The sequence below is a fragment of the Bacillus rossius genome, chromosome 11 (assembly GCF_032445375.1).
Source record: "Bacillus rossius redtenbacheri isolate Brsri chromosome 11, Brsri_v3, whole genome shotgun sequence".
NCBI lineage: Eukaryota > Metazoa > Arthropoda > Insecta > Phasmatodea > Bacillidae > Bacillus > Bacillus rossius.
This window is the reverse complement of record NC_086338.1, coordinates 22,010,621-22,028,007: the sequence shown is the minus strand read 5'-3', so window position 1 is coordinate 22,028,007 and position 17,387 is coordinate 22,010,621. Positions and strand designations below refer to the sequence as shown.

The 17,387-nt window shown below is 35.4% G+C and overlaps 1 protein-coding gene across 2 annotated transcripts in view; it reads right to left on the bottom strand.

The window, feature by feature from the left end:
• LOC134536689 (MOB kinase activator-like 4) overlaps positions 1–15,569 on the bottom strand; it is a 66,561-nt gene extending 50,992 nt beyond the window's left edge. The window contains exons 1-2 of one of the 2 annotated variants that reach the window (XM_063376541.1): positions 15,469–15,569; positions 10,646–10,809 (exon numbers count right to left, since the gene is read on the bottom strand). In XM_063376541.1, the coding sequence (XP_063232611.1) occupies positions 10,646–10,809; positions 15,469–15,528 (224 nt within the window). In that variant the 5' untranslated portion in view covers positions 15,529–15,569. The remainder of the gene's footprint in view (positions 1–10,645; positions 10,810–15,468) is intronic. The other variant, XM_063376542.1, reaches the window with a different exon arrangement.
• Between the last annotated feature and the right edge of the window lie 1,818 nt (positions 15,570–17,387).

Below are 17,387 nucleotides of genomic sequence, written 5' to 3'. Positions count from 1 at the left end.
TTGCAATTTGACACGCATATTCTTCCTTAAATTTAGTATCTTAACATTTTTTCACAAAAATGGAAGACTTGAAATATTGTTCATCCGCTGGCGTTGACCATGGAATCACTGGTAATGTTTGACGAAAATCTCCTGCTAACAAAATCAATGTTCCACTAAATCGGAAATCGGTTTTGATTGTTTCACAGGTAAAAAAAAAAAATGAAAGATTTGCTGTTGGAATTGTTTTTATTCTATTAATGATTTTATGGAAGCAAAACTATGCTAAAAAAGTATTATTATTATGATATGATGTACATTATTTTTTTTACTATTATTTTTGTTTATGTGTATATGATTGTACTTAAATATGTATTCATAATGTTTAATATTCTTGACGAGTCCTATACTACATGTACAATATAATTGTATATTGTTGTGGTCGACTTGGACAATAAACCTACTATACTATACTGTATTTCATAGTTCTGTCTAATGCTTCCAAAGACTTTTTATGTGCAATACAGCTTAATCAACTTGAAGGCATACCAAAGATAATCCTAACGCACCTTTGTTTTGTTTTGATTGACGTCAAATGTTTGTCAGCTACAGTGTTTTAATTTACTCTGTGGTTTGTATGGGAAAACAAAAGTGTTTTTACTATTTTCCTCGCAATTTTACGTTTTTTTTCTCTCTATAAGAACCTTCCTTGTGCCTTAACGAACATACTAAAAAAAACATTAGCCAAATCGTTCGAGCCGTTCTTGAGTTTTACGCTTAGCAACACATTTTCCAATTCATTTTTTATTTATATCGATGTAAACAGTGTAGCAAAATATTTTATAAACATCTGCCAAGTCATTCTGTATGTTAATATTTTTTTGCAATAAAAAGTTTATAGGCAGCCAATACAAAATACTTTTATCATAAAAAATTATTTTTAAGCTCAAAATAATCACTACATATTGTAAATGCCAAAAACCATATTGGGTGTGTCCATGGTAACTCATGTTACCGTTTGACAATTAATTTGAGGTATATTGTGTTATTATTCTCATTCTAACACAAGGAAAATGTTTAAAACTGTAAGAAAACATCCATTTTGTATTTATGAAGAATAGCCTCAATTTTCATGTACTTCTGATTAATATTGCGCTTAATAATAAACCAAATTGTCTAGTAACTCACGTAACATAAAAGGGACATCACATTCTCAAATTATATCTCCGATCTTAATTTTCTGCTAATATAGTCAGTTTAAAAATTAAATGCTATTTATCCTGCCAAATATACAGTTACAAATTTCAATCAGTAAAGTTACAGAATCATATACAACAGCTCAATTGTCAAAATTAAAATGTAAGCATTAACATGTTGGTAACCCACGTTACATTTTGTATACATATCAATTTTGGACTTAAAACTTTAAAGCACAAATAAAACAAACGAAACACTAATTAAAGGTGCTTGTCAATGCATTAGGCCTACTGTATAAATGAGTTAGTAGTGTGTTACTACAACTTATGTAATAAAAATGTCTATTTTTTATTATATCTGTATGTACAGTCTAATCATAAGAAAGAACTACTTTTCTTTAATGTTAATATTATTCTTGAATTTGTAATGCATCCGCTTTCCTCGCATGACAATTTCTGTACAATGTAAAACTTTGACAATTTGATTTTCTTTAACAAAAGTGATGTCTTCTTCATCAATTTTAAAAACTTGCTTGCTGTTGTTGACACTCTTAAGAGACATTATCTTGACATCATACTGCTCATTGATTTCGCTTTGACATATTGCCACATATCGAAACTTAATATGCGAGTTTTTCTCTTCACTGAATTCAACAAGAACAAAAATTCCATTTGTTATTGCAACTTTTGAGATGGAACCCACTGGTTCCACATCATCATCATCATCATCATCAGATGAGTTATCTTCACTGTCATATATAAGGTTATAAACCGGAAAACTCTGTGATTTTTTTTCAGAGTTTGAAGGAAAACTAGAAATTGACTGTGAAATTTTGTTTGTGAGGGCATAGGTCTTCAAGCATTTCTTTTCCCAAATGATGCAACGTGCTTTCGTAATTCCTGGAACAGTGTCAGCCTCCTCAAATATGCTTTTCACGTCCAGTTGCTTATTCAGCGAATCAATTTCATCAACAGACATGTGCAATACAGTGACATTACTAACTTGCTTCGCTAAGCTGCAAAAATCAGAAGCATTATAAATAACACCTTTTCCACTCAACAGTGCCTGTCGAACTTGCCTCTTAACAGATCCTCCAATACCGTCTACCGGTCCCTTACCATGTGATGTTGCAAAATAATTCCACATGATTTTCTTCTTGTGTCTCTTTTCAAGAGGCTTCAAGCTGGCAGCAATAAATTTATTCTTGAATTGAGAACTTGGTCCATCTGACCATTCTCTGATTTCGCTTACTTCTGTGGGAATCTCATCAAATATTCTCGACATGTAGGCAACAATGGTATCTTTTGAATGATTTAAATTATCAGAAACAATAACAATAGGGTGCTGCTTTCCTTCATAGCACAGACTACAAGTGAACAAAGATACTGGTTCCAATGATAACTTTGTATTTCCTGTTGGGCAATACAAGTGTAATTTTCCGAGAAGTCTACCTGTACCAGTGCAATTTTCTTGTCGTGGTGTGGACAGGCAGTCTTAGATCGGTCAATTCGATAACTATTAGTTTGTTCCCTTTTTGTGTATGAATGTTTTAGAAATTCAATACAAATACTGTTGATATATGCTACGAGTGTTTCTGCGCTGTCATCCTCTACAACCTTGCGTAGACCTTCTGGGAGCTCTTTCCAAACATGCCACTTGAATTCTCCTCTAACAGTTTTGCCATACACTTACGGAGCTTATTTTTACAGTCTTCACAATTACTTAGCCAGCAATCTTCTCTGTGAGGTTGACAGAGATATTTATCCCAGAAATTTTGAGTGTACTTGCGAAAGCAAGGAAAAGTAGAATGCAAGGCATTTATAGCCAAAATGAAATTTTCATGGTATTTGCATAAACAAACGTTGTGTGGCAACCTACTGGAATATTTTACATGTTTAGATCGCAGTTCACTAAATTTGCTTTTTTTACCAATTATAGTCTCTCTATTCTCTTTGCAAAACAAAGCATGAGTTTCACGAATTGATGAGAAAAGGTGTCGAGTTTGGAGCTTTTGTTTAGAACCATCACTATGCTTTACTGTTGTTACATCTTTCAGACCAGGGGCTAGTCTACTAATGTCATCACGTTCATAAAACTCAATGACTTTACTAATTGTCTCTGAACTTAAAGCCAATGAATTGGTGTGCTTAGTTTGATTAATATCGTTGATGCCTGGGATGGATACAAAAAATTTTTTTACTACATATGCTTTCTTACGTGGTGATTTTGGTAGTGCCATTTTAGCATGTTTAATGGCTTTTCCCGATGAACATGCACTCTTATACATGACACATGGAGAAGCTTGACTTCTCTGTCTTTCTTTCTTTAAGCATCTATGTCTAGCTACTCTCTCTCTCTTGTTTTCCTTCTTTCTTCCAATCTTATAGCCTCTTGTCTTCTTTTTTTAAGCTTTGAAAGCTGTTGTTTTTCCTTGTCTCTGACTTTCTTCATTTGTTGTCTCTGCTTCTCTTTGTTTTCTTCATACTTCCCCTCTTCTTTTAATTTATGTCGCCGCCTTCTCATCTTTTCTGCCGTACTTAATGCCATGTCTCTGTAAAAAATAATTCTGTAACATAAAATTATGTTTTCAGAACAAATTTGCAACCTACATTAAGCCTACCACAAACCTATATACTTTATTAACGAACAAGACCCATATTAACCTTTATTAATGAATCTAAGATGCCCGTCTTGGCTTTGACATACATATGCTTCTACCGGTCCTGTAATAAAATATTGGAAGGAAACTCTATAGCCAGCAAAAGCGTCATGATATTAAAAACATCATTCTAGGCCTAGGTAAATGGTAACTCACGTTACACAAATGTAAGACTGAAATATTAATTTTGAGGTTATGTAAAAAAATTATTTCAGTCTTGGGGTTACTTGGAACAAATATCTTGCAGTAATTCTGAAAGTTCTTTTATGTCATATAAATATTTATCATTTTAAAATTAAAAATGTTTGTTTCTGGTAACTCACGTTACATTGCATGACCTGATATTGATCAAGCATTAAGAATATATACTAAATTCAAATAAATCAAAATGAAATATTTATTTACACTTACATTTTATCCTAGTTATTTTCTTGTCACATCCAGTTATCTTCCGTCTTTCATAAAAGTAAAGATAAATTCAATTACAGATAAGGTTAATGTATGTTAGTATCACTTCAACAGTACTGTGTACTCACAATCAGCTGTTAATAATACAAGTAAACATTTTTCCCGCCGAAAATATCAAGGCAGCCAACATACTCCCATATATTAGCTCTCTGAAAAACATTAAATTGTATGCATAAAAAATATTTTTGAAAAAATGTTTTATGTCCACTTTCTTGTGGACAGACCCTATTATATTTATAAGTATTTTTACTATTGGCATTATATTTTTGTACAGGTATTGAATTTTAACTATTAAGGCATCTACCATTTTGTTGTTAATATGTTTTTGTATTTAATAGTTTCGTTGGTAGCTAATAAAAACTATTTACTAATTAACTATTTTGAAAAGTCACTTCTTTAAAAACATTTTATCTTTCTAATTATTTCAGTTGATATTCGGGTGGTCTTGTGTGCATTGTATTGAATTTTAACTTCTTAGCAATTAATAATTCGTTTTGTGGGTTATTTCTTTTCTAATTGTTTGGTTTTTGTTGTAGACAATATAAAATAATGTCCAAATTTGATTTCAGAAACCTTTTATTTTTCACTAGTTTTTTTTTGTTGGAAATATGTTTTGTAATACGCTCATTTACTTATTTTTATTTTATGTTTAGTTATAATTATATAATATATCAATTTATTAATGCTATGTTTTAAGTATGATTTAAGACGTTAAATGTAACAATTCAATCTATGCACTATGTGTGGCCTAACGGAACTCCTTTGTCGAGGGATTTCCTGCTGACCTGCGCTCGGGGGCTGTGGAACCACCCCGCTTAACGGTCAGACTGACCGTCTCTTTCTTTGGTACTGGCCAATAAGGAACAGTATTCAAGGCCAAACAAATATTAATTTTAAAACTATTTCTAAATAATTCACCAATTTTTAATCGAATAAGATAAAATATGTTACAGTGCACCAATGTAAATTATACAAAAATTCAAACATATCGCAATAAAACTCTGACCACAAACACGTAATTTGGCTTGGGGGGGGGGGGGGGGGGGCTATGATAGTCGAGGAGCGCTGGTTGGTGGACCGCGAGAGCTCCGGGGGCACCGAACAGGCCTCCTCGAGGGACAATGTGCGAAGAGAGAAAAACGGTAGTCTTGAACTAGCCTCGCAGACAGATTAACGTATCGACCTTCGAAAGGTCCCGGCACAGTTCGATAGTTAAGAAATCTGGGGCCTGTAGCATAAATGCCGGTCCCATGATATTTAATCTGCTAAGGGCACAGTATAGTTGATGATTAAAATATAAGCAAGCCAGATATTGAGATAGAATATCAAACGTATGTAAAACTGAGCCATACAGCCAAGTTACATGAAAGACCATTTAAAATAAAAATTTTTTATTGCACTTGACTTCGCAACCAATCTCGTGTTTTTACCCAGTACTAGCCGGAGCAAAGGCCAGATGGAGTTCGCCATAGGGCAGGTTACAGTTTAGAATGGTACAAGACAGTTAAAGTATTCTAATAGTATTTGCCTAAATAGTTCTTTAAAATGATATATTATACTGTGTGTTTTCTTTTGTACATAAAAGTTTAAAAAAAATTAATTAAACAGTTGACCAGATATGGTAATTTACATTGTGCGTGCTAGTATAGCGGCTGTTAAAAATTTATACCTAAATGAAAATAAATATCTCCCATTGCTTTGTGTGCAGCAGTCGACAAACAGTTTTACAAATTCCTTGTTACATTAATACTTGATTGAGGAAGAACCTTGCTGTTAGTGATCGCCATTTGTAAGAAATTTTCAATTGAGATAATATCAGTGATTTCTGAACAAAAGCATCTGGCAAAATATACAGAATAAAATAAAATATAAACAGCTGTTTGAAGACTTCCATATACTGTATTCTCAATATTAGGGATTTAATATCAAAATGCTTGTTGACATATGTATATTATGAGAATGTATAATGGCCTAATTTAAATAACTCAGATTTGCATTTAGATATGTTTGGCAATTTCCACAAATAATACATGTAATATAACTACAAAACTTTGTACAAATAGGCAACGTAAATAGACACTAAAAACATCTGTAAGAAAAATATACAAATGTTTGGAAATTCCAAAGAAAAACTGGGATTCCAAACAAGTTGGTGATCAACAACATATTTCGAAGATAGGCTTATTTTTTATATTGGTTTTGAACTCCATATATGATAAATAACTGTGTGTTCCCTTCCACATAGTTTTTTTAATGTTAAAGATACTTTATCATAAAAAATTAGTACACATTTCGTACTAAAGGTGACAAGATAAAAAGTTTGAGCCATGCACCATTCCTTATTTAGTAAGTAAACTGTTACGAATGCAATTTAGATCACGTACAATTTCACAGAGAACAGTTTGCGATATCTCTTGAAAATCACCAGTTTTATTGTACATAACAGTGTTATGGTAACAACCCAGTGCTCATAAATTGAGTAAAAAAGAGGTTTGGGATAGAATACACGACCCATGTCGCATGAGAGTGACATCTAAGCGAAATCATTTATTTAGAATATAATTTTGATTGAACACTATGTTTGTATAAGTGTTTATTTTAAAAATACATTACCTAAATCATTGTTTTCTATATAGTCATTTTTAGATTTCCAATTTAATTCATACTATCTGCGTACAAAACAACGGAACACAAAATACATTATCAATTCTATGTACGTATATAAGTATAGGAATATACGTGATAAAACAAAATTACCATACAAATTTTTTGATTTTAACTGTGGTAGGCTATAGGCTGAGATACGGCCACCACAATCGCCGCAGGAAGCCGAGTATACATTCTTGGCAAGGGACGTGCGTTCCTTAGTTCAGGGTTCGCTGACGTCACCTCTCGGCTGTGACACGTCACCCGAGGCTAGCCCGTGGGGTTGACAACACTGTTCGTCGCCCAGCTCGGCTCGGTACGGCCCGGGTGCGACAGAGAGGGCAACTACAGATTGTAACTGCGATAAGACACTGTCCCAGCCACCAGCACCTGTAGAGCAGCCTCCGCTACCTAGCGGTATTCGGGCGACTGCATTAGCCTTCCAGCGCACTTGAAGGGTATTATTCCACAGGAGGAGGATTCCCCATAGAATGGGTACTTCACACAGAATGGGGATTTACAATACAGTCAGTGGCGGCTGGTGCCTTTTGAAAATGGGGGTTCACAGCATTGGGCTCTTTATATAAAGAATCACCGACCCCCCTCCCTTTTAAAGCGGCGGGTCCGGGGGCCTACCCCTGGAAAAAATAGGATTTTAAGGTGTAAAATGATGCCTTTTGGGCATTTTAAATCACATAAACACCAACAATTTTTTCCAAGTTACTGTGGGGAGTGAAGTTTTTACCTACAAAATAGCCTACGGATATGCCGCTCACACTGATAATATAGCAAATGTTAAATTATGCAGTGTGAAGTCTTTTTAAAATAAATACAAATTATTACCATAAAATATAAAGTACACAAAATTCAGATACAGTTTGCTAGCAAGAGTGTTATTCATGTAACCAGTTTTAAATAAGGTCTATAATTTTATCCATTGTTTTGTTGGTAATTATATATAAATAAATATATTGTATTTACAACATCATTACATTTACAATATTTAAGTTAAATACAGCATTGACTTACAAAATTTGAATTACCGATAGTTTATACTTTTCCCTTGAACTTACTTTCCTTAAGCACTAAAATATAATTACAGTAGTACAATAGTAATATAAACATATGGTATTCACAAATTTAATTTAGTTTTTAATGTTTTCCTTTGAGAGAACATCTTTGAGCATCACTATATACATCTTAACTTGAAACGAATCTGAACAATTCACTGTAAAATTAGCTGAACAATTCATTTCGCCTAAAAATGAAGTTGAACAATTTACGAACTCTGGTTTTAACAACATAGGAAAACATTATGTGAGGATATCATTTAGTATATTATTGAAATTGAAATGCTTAAGTGCAGTTATTATAAACTAAATCTATCCTTCTATGTTTTTTAGAAGAAAATAATCCAATGACCATGACAATAAAATTTGGTATTTTGTTTATCATGTTTTTTTCTATTGAAAGCATGGCTAACGCACTGAGTCTGTCTTCACACATTGTACTTCTTAAAAATGTTTTTATCCTCTTCAGGGTTGAGAAACATCGTTCATCAGCTTCAGCTGTAGTCATCGGAACAGTTGAAATAATAAGTAACAATTTGTGTGTTTCCGTAAACGTGGTCTGTAAGTTGTTTTCAAGGACAAACTGCAGAAGACTAGCTGATCTATCCATATCTCGGAAGTCGTGTCGCTTGTAAATTACTGCTAGCTCAGTTTTCAAACAAGCCTTATCTAAGAAAGGATACGTTTTGGTTGTTTGTTCAAGGAGATGAACAGGAAATTTCTTATCATATTCCTGGAAGTTTTCGGAATCAAAAAGGCATACCGCAGAATAATATGTTGTGAAAGAAAACCTCTCCTTTACTTGATTAGTAATCACATCACATACTTCCTTGGCTGCAAAAGTTCTATTTACATGAACATCTTCCACTTTCCTTTTTTTAGAATGCTGCTCTGGCACCGACATTTCAGTTCGCATTCTCACTTTATCCATATTCTCTCTTTCTTTCTCAAATGAAAGTCGAAAACTGTCAACATGTTTCCTGACTTTATCGGCATCGATGCTCCTTTTTGTAGCTGATTAAACAAAATGTCTACGTGTGGCATTATATTGTGAAAAACTTTCAGCAAAAATACAAACACTGGATCATTCAACATGCGCCGAATAGCTCCCGACGACTGGTTGATTGTTGTTGACTGCTTGCATGATGACTCAATTTCGTTCATGCATTCAATCAGTTGTTTTCTGTACTCGTACACCGTGTTAACAGTACGACTCTTAAAATTCCATCTTGTAGAAGAAACACGAGGAATTCTCCTGCCAACAACGCCATCAAGAACAGCAATTCTCTGTGGTGAGTGGCTAAAGAAGTAAGTTATATCACTCAAATTGGAAAAGAATACACGGACTTGTTGGTTTTGGCTTGTAGGTTGTGCCACAATTAAATTCAACTGATGCGCATAACAATGCACGTAATGTGCATATATATAATTTACTTCAATAATGGCCTGAACACCATTGTAATGCCCACTCATTACACTAGCCCCATCATAACTCTGAGATATCAATTTCTCGGGTTTGTCAACAATACTTTCCAAAACAATGCGAATACATTCTGCGATTGACGCAGCATCATGTCCTGGAGGATTTACAAACTGCCAGAATTGTTCTACTGCTTGTCCGTTAGGTAACACATTGCGAAAAACTATAAAATTGAAATAAAGATGATATGTCTGTCGTTTCGTCTGCAATCACTGAAACAAAACTTGCACATGAAATTTCTTTTTTGATGTATTTTCCTTTCCAATGACAAATTAAAAACACCAGTGTTTTTATGTTCGAGACTGTTAACTTACTCAAGGCCATAACAAATAACTTAACTTAGTAGTTAAAACAAACATTTTAAACGTCGCACTAAACGCACTAAAATAAAACAATAACACATGACAAACAGCCGCCGTCATCATCCTCGAAGAGCGAGCAAAAATGGGAGAACAGGACAAGAAAGGTCGCGCCGCGCACAGGATAGCGTTGCGCACGCCTAGACTGTGCTGCTAGGCTGGCTTATGGGGAGCTACCCCCACCACGTCGCTCCGAGCCGAGCGGCGCGCCGTCGCCCGCCTAGCCTCCATCGCACGTGCGATCCCAGCAAGCTGCGCTTACTCTATAGCGGCGGGTTTGGAAAATATTGCTAATGGTTATAAGACCAAATGGGATGCATTTATTTATTATTCGATGTGTATGATATTTAAGTATTACAGTAGGTGCCTATTTAAATGAGGCAAGGGGGTTCACGTGCGAGTGTGCTCTAATGCAATAACCGCCACTGACTACAGTTGTAGATTTTCTACAAAATAGGAATTAACTATTTATTATTTTCATTTATAGAGGAGTAAGTTTCTTAGCTGTGTATGATTTACGTACAACTTATTCAGATAATTTAAATAAGATCTTGATTAATATACAATTTTTTGTACCTGTTAATCACAAGATGCATTCATGACTAAGTTTTATTAGAGTGGAATTAGACCTTAAATTAAGAAAATAAATAATATATACTATTTACAAATACGTTATTTAAAAAAAAACTATGTTTTATTCATAAAAACCAACTGGTTTAAACAAGAGTTTGAAATTAGTGAATCGTGCTTGTGAACACGACCGAGGCGCGGGAGCGCGTGTACGCACCGCAAGTGCTCGTACTTCCAGACGCCCTCGTCCTGGGCGTCGGGCGGAGTCAGGATCAGCTCGATGTTGGCGGGCTCGCGCCGGATCTGCTGCTGGATGTACTGCTGCACGGCCAGCGTGCTGTCCATCTCCTCGAACGGCTCCTCCGGCCAGCGGCTGAAGTCCTGCGCACGCCACGCCCCGCCCACTGGCACCCACCACCCACCATGCTCTCACCGGTCAAAGGGGAGGAAAAAAGTTTTCAATCAATTTCCAAACAAATCGTTGGTATCTAAAAAAATACGGACAAAATAGAAAATTTTCTCGATTTCAGACAAAACTGTTATATTTGTTTGCTCACCTAAAATAGGATTTTATTTCACTCAACACCAAAACTAAATTATTTCATAAACTTTCACAGCCACCTTTTATGTTCCTGATTAGAGAATTTTTAACTTTAATTCAGGAAACGGTTTAGCCGAGACAGTATTCAGATTTACATTAACATTTAACTAATCATTTTTTTCTGGTTTTCCCATGGTTTCCAGACATGTTGCGAAATGGGTGTGACGCCCAATACAAAAACACTATTGAATATTTCAGGGGACACCACACAATATGCTTGTGGTGGCCTGCCGTTCAGCTCCTCCAATATAAATGCTCCGTATCCCTCAACCGCACTGTGACGTTACCACTGTTACGGCCTCGTCCCGGTAGCTTGTATCACGTGAAACTGAGAGAAAGGTACAATCATTAAGTTGATTAATAGTGTAATAATTATTTCTTCAGTACAAAACTAAGAAAGATAATCTAAATTCTCTGAAAATGATCAGGTGAAAGGTCACCAGATTTTAAAAATTACTTAGGTTATCAGTAAATGTTTTCTTGTCCTTGAAAGTTAGCAAAGGACACAAATGTTTCATGTTGACAGTGTTTAACGAAAAAATGCTCTGTGTTCATAAAACTATACACATACATGAACAAGAATTTTAAAAAATTATTAAAGCAAGGAAAATATCGGCAGTAGTCTTACTTACGATTCTATAACTATATTGTTGACGTCTCCAGGATGGCATTGCTAACGTCATTACCACCCGACATTCTTACAGGAGGAAGCATGGGAATATGGGGGTTTTGGCCAGGGAACAATAAACACACTATTTTTCACACATTTCATTGTTTTTTCAGTATCGTAAACTAGACTTTAATCCTTCCCGCTATAGTCTATTTTGTGATACAAATATTTTATTATCAACAAAATGATTTCTGTAGATGTTTAAGGTGGTATCGTGAAATTTAACTCCGCGCTCTATTTATTACAAAAATTCATGATTTTAAAAAATAAAAGTTGCGGAGAAGTCGTAAATATTGAGCAATAAATTACCGGTATCACAAAATAGTCTAGACTACTACTACTAGTCTACTTCCCATTCCAAGAAAATATTCTTTCCAAACGTCTCACTTCCACAAAATGAAATACTGGTACCACAAAATAGACTACACCGGATTGGACTGTAGTCTATATCTCGATACAGAGAAACATTTATCCAAAATTTCTATATATGAAATTCCAGAATCTAAAACCAAACTACACTGGGTGGCTTTTCTTTTTTCATTACAACACCCTTAATCAATAATATACAATGAAATACACAACAAATATTGCATCAACAGTTCTTTCGACGTGACCCACATTTTCCCCCGCTTATCCCATTAGAATGTAACATAACCTACTTACCAAAAGTGTAACTGACTTCAAATGTTACACTATTCCATCATTAGAATTACCTCATTTCTGGATGTATTTAAGTCTCCACTTTTTTACCTTCAAACCACATCCAACATTGTTTAATAACAATTTTCTGGCACTTGTTGCCAACTTCTCTTATAAACTTAGAAATCTTCCATTAATCCTACAATGATTTTTACTCACCTCACGATCACACACATTTAAACCACCACTAACGTCACAAACAAACGACCCTGCTAAAAAACAGTAACCTCCAGTTACACTAACTCAGTAACTTCCGTTACCTACACACTACAATCAAAACATTGCATTCCAGTTCTACCAATTTTTTATTACCTCCAAACACTTTTTCCTATCTCTATGCCCTACTAATATGATATTAATATCCTCTCTGTTTTTCTCAACCAATCAGTAATCTGGTATCATAAACAAGACTTGACCGAAAATATCAAAACCTGAAAAATTGTAATGTTTAGCACCTTGACCAGTCATGGGAAGGGTAAATATGTAGTTTAGCGGTATTTGCGAAAAAAAAATGTTAAAAATCTGAAAATACTTTTATTATATGCTCTTTAAATTCCTATTTTCATCAAAGCCGGTAAAGTACTATAATATTTGTTTTCTTTCATTATTTTGTGGTTTAATCTTATTATATACGTAAATCCCGACATATTACGCTATTGTAACTCAAATTTTGTTTTCAGTTAATTTAATTCTTCGCAACCATGAAATTTAATCTCACTAAACTGACATGTTACATTTCGGTGCATTGTGAAAGCGGCAGACAGATAGTCATTGCGGAACAAGCCTTAAGCCCGGGCTACATTCGCAATAGCACGCAAACAGCACAGACGCACAGAAGTTCAACATACACTGTTAGATATGAGCTGCCACATTGGCAAATAGCACATACACAGAAAAATAGCACAGGATCGGCGCACAGAAAGTTCATTAACTTTTAACTTTTAGGTTATTTTCTGTGCGCGACCCTGGTGGTAGCCTATCAGCAAACAGTTTAAGTACTACTCTAGTGGGCTTATAAAAGAACAATTGTCACGAAAGTATTGGTGCTGTTGACTGAGTAGTTTATTGTTTTCAAACACACGACAATATAAAAATGGAAGGCACATTTGATAGCTTTTTGATAGCTGTAATAGAAAGTAAAAATATTTTGTATAACAGGGGATCTGCAGGATACAAAAATGAAGAAGCTAAATTAAATGCCTGGAAGTCCGTGTATGAATGTGTTAAAGAAGCCGGATTTGAAATAAACAGAGATATATATTTTTGAACGCTTTGTGTTTTGTATGTAAACTTTGAAGTATTTAAAATGTTTGTGGGTTTAACAAAAACGTACCACAATAACAACACACGAATCTAAACAAACATAACATATACAAACGCGGTAAATATGTAGGGTACGGTAACGGTATATGCGAAAAAAAATGCTAAAAATCCGAAAATACTTTTATTCTATGCTCTTTCACTTCCTCTTTTCAAATCAACCGCGGATAAGAAATTCCAAATACTTTAGGAGATATGGAATTTTTTAATTTTGAACATGTAGAGTAACGGTATTTGCGAAAAATAATTCTAAAAATCTGAAATTACTTTTATTATATGCTCTTTCACTTCCTCTTTACATTAAAACCGGCGGAGATAAGAAATTCCAAATACTTTAGGAGATATTGAATTTTTAAATTTTCATCACAATACCTGTGAATTTAGGCGGCCACCATTGTTTCTTTTTTACGAGACGAGTATGATTTTTTTTTTCCGCGACGTAGGTAAACGACTACATTGTTGCTTGTTTAGGAGTATCTATTAAAATCTGAAAATACTTTTATTATAGTTATGTTATGTTAGGTTAGCTACATTAAAACACTTTAAAACACTATGGACGGTTAGTTAGGTTAGTATAGCTACATTAAAATAAACAGAGAAATATAAATATTAATAAATAAACCCGAGGTTGGCCGAAGGTAAATGGTTCGGGTGTAATCGGGAATGGCAGAACTTTATGTGTGTCTTGATTTACCGTTCGTGAATGCCTATTTAATTAAAATGGTCGATTAGGTCAGGTCAGTTACATTATTAATACATTCAAACTAAGCAGACATTAAAAATAATATAAATTAATTTTAATGGTTGTTTAGTTTTAAAGTATTTATAATGTAGCTGACCTGACCTAACAAACCGGGACAAAGGATGAACGGTAGGAACTCACGTAATTTTTTTTTTACTTATTACTTGCGCAACAAATAAAACATTAAAATTTGAAACGTTAAAAACTCACATACGTTAGAGGCGGGTACAATTCCTTTGCCATTAGTAGAAAATGATGTAGTCGTTCTACCTACGTCGCGAAAATAAAAAAATCATAAACGTAAACAAGCAACAATGGTCGGTATTGTGATGGAAAATAAAAATTCGATATCTCCTAAAGTATTTGGAATTTCTTATCTCCGCCGGGTTTATTGAAAAGAGGAAGTGAAAGAGCATAGAATAATAGTATTTTAGCATTTTTAGCATTTTTTTTCACATATACCGCGACTCTACATATTTACCACAAACGCCACTTATGCCGACTTCAATGACCAAAATTGTTAACGGAAGTTATACATTCAAAAAGGTTTTTGAATGCTTCCGGTATTCTTTTGTGTTGTGTTGTGCGTGAATGTAGCATCAAGCTGTGCTATATCTGTGCGTGTGTGCTACCTGTGTGCTGTTTGCGTGCTATTGCGAATGTAGCCCGGCCTTTACTGAGTATCAGATAAATTAGTACACGGCCCGAGACCCCAAGTGTTTTTTAACAGGAATACAGGCAGTCTTCGTGAACACTGCCGTTTAAGATTTTATGGGCATAAGATAGGCGAAGAAAAAATGTGATGTACACTATATTTAATCAAGAAAGAAGCAGTCGTAGTGCTAGATGTAAACAAAACTCACGAGAAAAACTAAACATTCAATGACGCAACCACTCGAGAGACCTACGTTCTCTAAGAATCGCAAACGCCAAAATTATAAAAGAAACCTTTTCCCACTAAACATTATAAAACTTTAAAAAATCTGTATTTAAAATTCATAAACCTGCCTTCGCTTTAGTTCCCGGCCGATTTCTTCTCAAAATAGTAGCACCATCGGCCATCTTCATGTTTGCGAATATTGAGGTTAAGTAATTTGTGACTTAAGTTGCCAGGGCAGGAAACTTGAATGTAAAACAGTGGAGGACTACAACATAAATCATTGGAACAGTTTACAACAAGAATATAGGAGTTTAAATTAAAGTTATAAGTTGTCTTAATCCTGAAATGGTAATTTTACAAGATTAATTCTTTATTTCAATTCAGAGTTAACAAGTGAAACAAAAAAAGATTTATTATTTTTACAAGTTTTTTATAGGTGGCCTGTTTCAAAACAAACGAGAAAAAATAAGCTGAATATATGAAATCTTTGGTCAATAGTCTACAAAAAAAGTTTATATGTCGAAAATGCTACACCTGTACCCTAATCAAATTTCTAGTGCATGATAGGACACTACAAGTATATTATTTATATGGAACCGATTTTGGTATCCTATCTACTGTCGTTCTGTTGCTAAAATTACACACAAGCTCAGAGTTCATTTTTTTCGTTTATTTCGTCTAGTTGGCTGAATTACATTGGTGCCTTTAACTCATATATATTGAATTGTATGATCATAGGGGGACATACCAAGCATGTTTGTGTGCCAAATGAAACATTAAGTTAGTGAAACTATCATGGCATGTCGTAGTCCCGGATATCACCCCCGTGATGCTGGTTGCATCTTATTCTCAGGAGGGGTTCAGGCCTTGTGGCGGGGGAAATTATCACTATCCGTACTACAATAATGGTTCGACAGTTTGAATGCAAGTATTTATTGGGCCCTTCACACAATCAATTTACATGGGCGATCCACGGCACAACACCCGCCCCTCCGCGGAGTGAGGCTCGGCTGCACGTGTTTGGGGTGGCAGGTGTTAGATTTATTATATTTACTGTCGGATACAAAGAATTTCCACATACACTTCCTAACACAACACACCAGCATAACCAACTGTTCCATAAAAAAACGTCAACAGTATATACAGCTTTACCAAAGATAATTCCACATCTTAACACTCCCTCTCAATTACAAGTCTTATCTATTCAGTAGTGAATGACTATAAAACGGACTTGTAATTGGATTATGTATTATTTATCTTCAAGCACAGTTTGTTCCTAACCTCACAGAACTTGGTTGGTCTCAGTGGCTTGGTAAACATATCTGCAATATTTGAATTCGAAACTACATACACAACATTCAAAACCTTCTTAGCAACAATGTACTTAATGAAATGAAATTTGATGTCAATATGTTGACGTCGACCCAAGTGTCTCCTCGGCTCCCTCAGGCCGTTATGCCTCGTCAACGTCCTCCCTGTGTGTCCCCAGTGGAGTGCGACGGCCAGGGACGCACCCGCGTGCGCCCTAGCATGCCAGTGAGGGTTATGTCTGTGTATATATATTTGCAAACGATCAAGGGTCTTAAATGTAAATAACTTATTTATTCATTAATGTCTCGTGTATGTCTTTGTAAATAATTCAATAACTTTCTGAAGGGTTTCGCCGTAGTATGTAATCGCAGCCTGGCGCGCCGCGGGACGGAGCTCTCTCCCACGCCGGCCGATTTTCCCCTCCCTCCCCGCCACCCGCGGGCGCCGGCCCGCGGGCGAGCGGGGAGAGGCAGTCGCGTCCTGGTCTCGAGCGGAGACAGACGTGTTCGTTGCTCCGCGAGCCGCGCACGTTGCGCTCGGGATTGAACGTTCGCTCAGTCCGCAGTCGGTCACGGCAGCTGAGCTGCCACCGCGAATCAGCTTAGCATTGTTAACTTACGAGTCATCGGGAGACGTGTCTAGCGGGCAGTTTCTACAACGCGAACGTGGTGCTACGAGTCTCTGAACTTTTCGCCGTCCACGGAACATTACGTAACGGGCCGCGTATGTACAGCGT